We start from the raw sequence: 6,483 nt of genomic DNA, 5'->3' as shown, positions 1-6,483 counted from the left end.
TGATTCAAAATTATAATATATATTTATATATAATAGAGTGAGAATGATAAAGCAAATATGGAAAAATGTAAACGACTGTGAATTTGAGTAAAAGATATACTAAATTTCTTCATTCTATTTTTGTACTATTCTTTCAGTTTGGAATTATATCAAAATAAAAAGTCACCAAAAACAAGTGAGTTCCCATCTTTTCATGTTACAAAGTAAGCTTCTCCTACAGAACACTAATTCCAAAAGATGCCAAATAAAAAGTGGATTTCATAGCAAATAAAATCGGGAGCAGCAACTTCCCGTGATACTCACTTTCCAAAGGATCACTCTGTAATATTAAAAGCCTATTAAAGGTCTGAAGATGTCCTGAAATAAGAACTCTGTTCAACATTGCACTTCCTGAGCTTCTGGCAGCTTCTTACCTTATGATTCTAACATCAGCAAAACTAGTACTCCAGAGAATGGGAGGAGCTGACTAGCTTGAGCTAACAAGTGTAAAACAGGCAAAGCCCAGGCCCTTCAACCCTGGACTCCTACAAAGAACTGTTGGCCTCAGAATCAGCTATGAATAGGCAGAGGTTTTCTCTGTGCTAATTAGCATCTCTGAAACTGAACCTGCAAACCTGGTCTTACACTATACCCAGCCAGACTAATCAATCCAAAGTAGGTCCTGTTTAATACAAAAGCAACCACAACACGGACACCAGAAATATATTCCTTCTTCAGAAATATATTATGTGTTATTAGGCTTATTATTAATTATTCACTCCATTTATTAGTTTACATATCTTACTCTCCAAATAGACTAAACTCTTTCATTAACAAGATTATTTCTTATTTCATTGTAACACCCTCAATGCACAGTGCCTGACTCACTACAGGTCACCAATAAATATATGTTAATTCTATACAGGATTAATCAAGGAATAATTACCTCTGACCCAAGATATGATTTCCCTTGTATTAATTCAGGTGCTGCATAAGCAAGACTTCCACAGCATGTCTGTAGATGGTAATCTTTGTCACCCTGTCAATATGATAAAAATGAAACATTTAATAATTACAATTCTTAAGAGAATTAAACCTTGATAAACATTCTTTGAGCAAAAGCAAAGAGAAACGAGATGAAGAACTATCCCCAAATAATAAGGGACTTGGGCAACCAACCCCAAACTGTGCACACATGTATGGTCTCAGCTTCTTTGGATTTCCAGCACCACTACAACTTGGCACAAATATTCTTCCCTTTAACTCAGTCAAGTCTTTACAAATATAGAAGAGCTTCTTTTTCCTTAGAGTGAAAAAAAAAAAAGAAAAAAAGAACAATCTGGTACAAAGAATAGTGCTTTGAGAATCTGTTTTCTAGACTAAGTTATAAAACAAATCACTCCCTTTGCTTCCAGATCTGTTAAAATGAGAAAATCTGCTTATCCTTCTCTGCCCTCCCCCCAAAAATATCAAGATATAATGAAAATGAAGCTACTGCCCAACACCTATATAAAGTTTTACAGCTGGCAAAGGACTTGTGAAGTTGTGAAGATTTCATTTACAACTGAAACAACATGCCTAAGAGTGAGTTCCTCAGCAGAAGGCTAAAGTAAGCCTCTCCCAGGCCACCCCCATCTTTCTTAGATGGTGTCTGTGTTGGTTGAATCTGTGGCAGGCACAAAGGCTCATGGAGTCTGCCACAAACTTTCTCCACTGCCTCCTGTGGAGAACATGACTTAAACAAGTTTATCTGTTCAAAGTATGTTTTCTCTTTATGTCAAAAACATAAAATAAAAACAAAAAACAAACAAATAAACAAACAAACAAAAAAAACCACAAATAACTGCCTTCTCACATTTGGTTCCCAGACAAAAGGCTCCACTGATAATCTCTAAAGAGCCAAGGGAGAGAGAAGAGAATCAGAAAAAGTCAGACATTCAGCCCAAGGGGCAAAATATGCTTCCCTCTGCACCTGACTAATGCTGATTGGGGCAGGAAATAATCATGGGACTACAAAGGGCTGAGACAAATGTGCAATTTCAACATTCTTAATGAGTGTAGACATCTCATTTTAGAGATTGTGAGTACTATCATTAGAGAACTCAAGAGGAAGCCTCCAACAGGTAGCCACACAGGAGATCTGCTACAGACAGCAGAGCTGGAAAGTTCAAAGTCACCTCAAAGAGAAGTTATACTGGAAACCACCAGTACTTAACTATGGACTACAAATTAAGGAAATAATTAATAATATAAATTTAGAAGGGCATATGGATGTTTTCCTTCTTTTACAAGAAAAGGGGATTATTTCTAGAAATGTAACTAACTGTTATGTAACCATTTAGAAAACAAATAATAGACTTACATTAAATTTCAACTCAAATCTAAATAAACAAAGACATCATCTGGTCGTAACATACTCAAACTGCAAGCCTGTGTATTATTCAGCATTCCTGCTGCAATGGCCTCATGTCACCTCCGCACTGCAAATTCTTCCATAGTTATACCCATGGGGTCTTTACTCACTGCAAGTTCTCTCATAATATACCCATTGGGTCTTTAGTTTCTTTATTTTTTATTTCAGATTAATGTGAGGGTATAGATGATTAGGTTACATTGTTTGTGTTTGCTAGGTAAAGTCCAAGTTGTACTTAAGCCCTTCACCCAGGAGGTAGGCCATATACCCCTCATTATGCCCATTAGTAGAGAGCTTGCCAATCCCCCTTCTTCCTCCCCCTTTTTTTTTCTTTCCCCCTTCCCCCCCCACACTTGCATTAAATTATGTTTTTCTCTCATGTGGACATGTAATTATTTATATATTGGTTTCATATTAGTATTGAGTACACTAGATACTCACTTTTCCTTTCTTGTGATACTTTACTAAGGAGAATGTTCAGGTTAATACAAAAGATGTAAAGTATTTATGGCTGAATAGTATTCCATGGTATACGTATACCACAGTTTATTAATTGATTCATGGGTTGATGGGCACTTGGGTTGATAGCACATCTGGGCAATTGTGACTTGAGCTGTGATAAACATTCTAGTGCAAATGTTCTTATGGTAAAAAGATTTGACAATCATAGCAACAACAAAAATAAATAAATGGGACTTAATCAAGCTAAAAGGTTTCCACATAGCTAAAGACACAACAATTAAAGCAAATAGACAACCTTCAGAATGGGAAAAGATATTTGCCCGTTACTAATCTGGGGCTGAAAACCAGAATCTACAGAGAATTCAAACTAATCAACAAGAAAAGAGCAAACATTTATCATTGGACAAAAAACATGAACAGAACCCTCTCTGAAGAAGAAAGATGAATGGCCAACAAACACGTGGAAAAAAAGCTCATCATCCCTAACCATCAGAGAAATGCAAATCAAAACTACTTTGAGGTATCACCTAACTCTAGTAAGAAAAGCTCCTCTCACAAAGCCCCAAAGCCACAGATACTAACATGGTTGTGGAGAGAAGGAAACACTTGTACGCTGTTGGTGGGACTGCCAATTAATAAAATCTCTTTGGAAAGAAGTATGGAGAACCCTCAATACTTAAAAGTAGACCTTCCATTTAACCCCAAAATCCCATCACTAGGTATTTAGCCAGAAGGAAAAAAATCATTTTACCATAAGGACATTTGCACTAAAATATTTATCACAGCTCATGGAGTCTTTAGCAAGGCCAACTCTAGTACTAGAGCAGTGGCTCTCAATCTTGGTTATATATTAGAATCATCTAGATAACTTAAAAAATAACTGATGCCAGCAATGAAATTTAACACTTTTCAATGAATGTAATCAGGTTAAATAAAGACTAAGAAGAAATCAGTACAAGATAACACACTAAGAGATGCATTTACCAAAAAAATACTTTCTTTTTTTTTTTGGAGACAGAGCCTCAAGCTGTCCCCCTGGGTAGAGTGCCGTGGCAATCACAGCTCACAGCAACCTCCAACTCCTGGGCTCAAGTGAGTCTCCTGCCTTAGCCTCCCAAGTAGCTGGGACCACAGGTGCCCACCACAACGTCCAGCTATTTTTTGGTTGCAGCCAGCATTGTTGTTTGTTGGGCCGGGCTGGATTCGAACCGGCCACCTTAGCCATTTGAGCCACAGGCACCAAGCCAATAATACATTTTTATTTCTGTACTTACCTTAGGTTTTGCACACAAACCGAAGTCAATCAGCTTTAATTTATGATATTCATCAAACAATAAATTTTCCTGGAAAAACAAAAATATTTTTATAACTGTACAATGACTTCCTATATCAAATCCTACCTCTAAGTCATTTCTAAAAATGATTTAAGGTTACTTACATTTAAAACCCTGGGTATAACAGAGTAAAAAAATCACTAAAAACTAATGAAATGACAAGAAATACAGAAGAGGAAAGAGGAAGAATGTTGATAACTCTAACAATTTCCCTGAACATACACTAGCATAAACCATTTTCTCCTTTGTGCTCTCAGGTTAAACTACAAGCAAATACAATTTGTGCCAAAATCAAGTCTAAACCAAAAGAGTGAGCTCAATTCAAAGAGTTGGGTAAAAACAGACAGAAAAGGGTATTTTCTCAGCTTAATTGTAAGTCCCTAACTGGGTATCAAGTAATATTTAAGTCCATATTCACAATAGTCAGAGCCTACAGACTTAAAGGGTATCCACACTTTAATTCTTCCCTTAAAAAGTAGAGTCTGTTGATTACATTGAAGTGTCCCTTCTGAGAAATAATGGAATTAAAATAAAAGGAACAGGCCAGGCATGGTGGCTCACACCTATAATCCCAGCACTTGGGAGGCTGAGGTAGGTAGATTGCCTGAGCTTACACATTCAAAACCAGCCTGAGCCAGAGCAAAACCCCATCTCTAAAAAATAGCTGGGCATTGTGGGGGGCACCTGTAGTACCAGCTACTTGGGAGGCTGAGGTAAGAGAATCACTTGAATCCAAGAGTTTGAGGTGGCTGTGAACTAAGATGCCCCACTACTCTACCAAGGGTGACCAAGTGAGACTCTGTCTCAAAAAAAAATAAAAATAAAAAATAAGCTCAGTGCCCATAGCAGTGGTTACAGTGCCAGCCACATACAGTAAGGCTGGCAGGTTCAAACCCAGCCCAGGCCAGCTAAACAACAATGACAACTGCAACAAAAAATAGCCCAGTCTTGTGGCAGGTGCCTGTAATTCCCAGCTACTTGGGAGGCTGAGGCAAGAGAATCGCTAAGCCCAAGAATTTGAGGTTGCTGTGAGCTGTGATGCCATGGCACTCTACCAAGGGTGACATAGTGAGACTCTGTCTCAATAAATAAATAAATAAATAAATATTAAATTAAAGGAAGATGGAGTTAGGAAAATAGCACTGAATGGAAAATGCTCAAGTACACAATATACTCAAAGAAAATACTCAATACTCTTCTAGAGATAAAATCCTGATTACAAGACAAATCTTACACATAATTGACAAATAAATCAAACACTAATAAGTCCATCCATAAAGGCTGCCAACAGTCAAAGGTAAAGGAGAAAAAAAGCAACATGAAGGATTCTGACTGGAATCACAACAATCAAAAAAGCAAAGCTAAGATATACCCCTAAACAGAAAAACATTTAGAAACCTAAAATGACAGGTAAATGGTATTGAACCCTTGGGTAAGCATCTAAATGTGATGTAGTTTACTTACCGGTTTGAGGTCCCTGTGAGCATAGCCCTGACTGTGCACATAAGCAACCGCAGATACTATCTGACGGAAGACAACTCGGGTTTCCTCTTCTGACAGGCGATCCTGGGAAATTATATAGTCAAACAGCTCTCCTCCAGGGCAGTACTTTAAGGGCAAAAGAATCACGCAGAAACTGTTACGACTTACAAATATCACCTCATGAGAATTTAAAATAAAAAATTATTCTTAATGCAGAGATATTATTAATTTGACTTTATAGGCAAGGGAACTGAGTGAGGCATATTCAAAAGTACACTCTCAGGATCAAACAAGCCAAAAATTATTCCAGGAATGAGAACAGTAACTCTTTCCTCAAGCAGTTTTATAACCAATAAGTAGAAGTAAAACCAACTACCACTGTGATTTTTAAAAGCTCACTCAGGGTTTTATATTTTTATAGCAAAGTACCCATTCACATCTTAGTGTACTTGTATTTAATATAATTACCTAAAATTACAAATCCCAGCAATAATTATTGTTTCTCCATTCCAGAGACTAGTGGTTTTCAACCATGGCTCACACCTATAATCCTAACAGTCTATGAGGTCAAGGCAGGTGGATTACTTCAGCTCAGGAGTTCAAGGCCAGACTAAGCAAGAGTGAGACCTTGTCTCTACTAAAAACAGAAAAACTAACTGGGTATGATGGCTCATGCCTATAATCCCTAGCTACTTGGGAGGATGAGGCAAGAGGATCTCTTGTGCCCAGGAGTTTGAGATTGCTGTGAGCGATGACCCCATAGCACTCTACCCAGGGCAACAAAGTGAGACTCTGTCTCAAAAAAAAAAAAAA

General features: G+C 37.5%; 1 protein-coding gene across 1 annotated transcript in view; it reads right to left on the bottom strand.

Moving 5' to 3' along the window:
• The window catches only part of MELK (maternal embryonic leucine zipper kinase), an 85,831-nt gene that overhangs the window by 65,824 nt on the left and 13,524 nt on the right, over positions 1-6,483 (bottom strand). The window contains exons 4-6 of the mRNA XM_012802298.2: positions 5,653-5,796; positions 4,129-4,197; positions 926-1,018 (exon numbers count right to left, since the gene is read on the bottom strand). Of these exons, the coding sequence (XP_012657752.1) occupies positions 926-1,018; positions 4,129-4,197; positions 5,653-5,796 (306 nt within the window). The remainder of the gene's footprint in view (positions 1-925; positions 1,019-4,128; positions 4,198-5,652; positions 5,797-6,483) is intronic.

This window comes from Otolemur garnettii, unplaced genomic scaffold, assembly GCF_000181295.1.
Source record: "Otolemur garnettii isolate 467f Iridium unplaced genomic scaffold, OtoGar3 scaffold00014, whole genome shotgun sequence".
Classification (NCBI taxonomy): domain Eukaryota; kingdom Metazoa; phylum Chordata; class Mammalia; order Primates; family Galagidae; genus Otolemur; species Otolemur garnettii.
The sequence above is the reverse complement of the archived record's forward strand: the minus strand, read 5'-3'. Positions and strand labels throughout refer to the sequence as shown.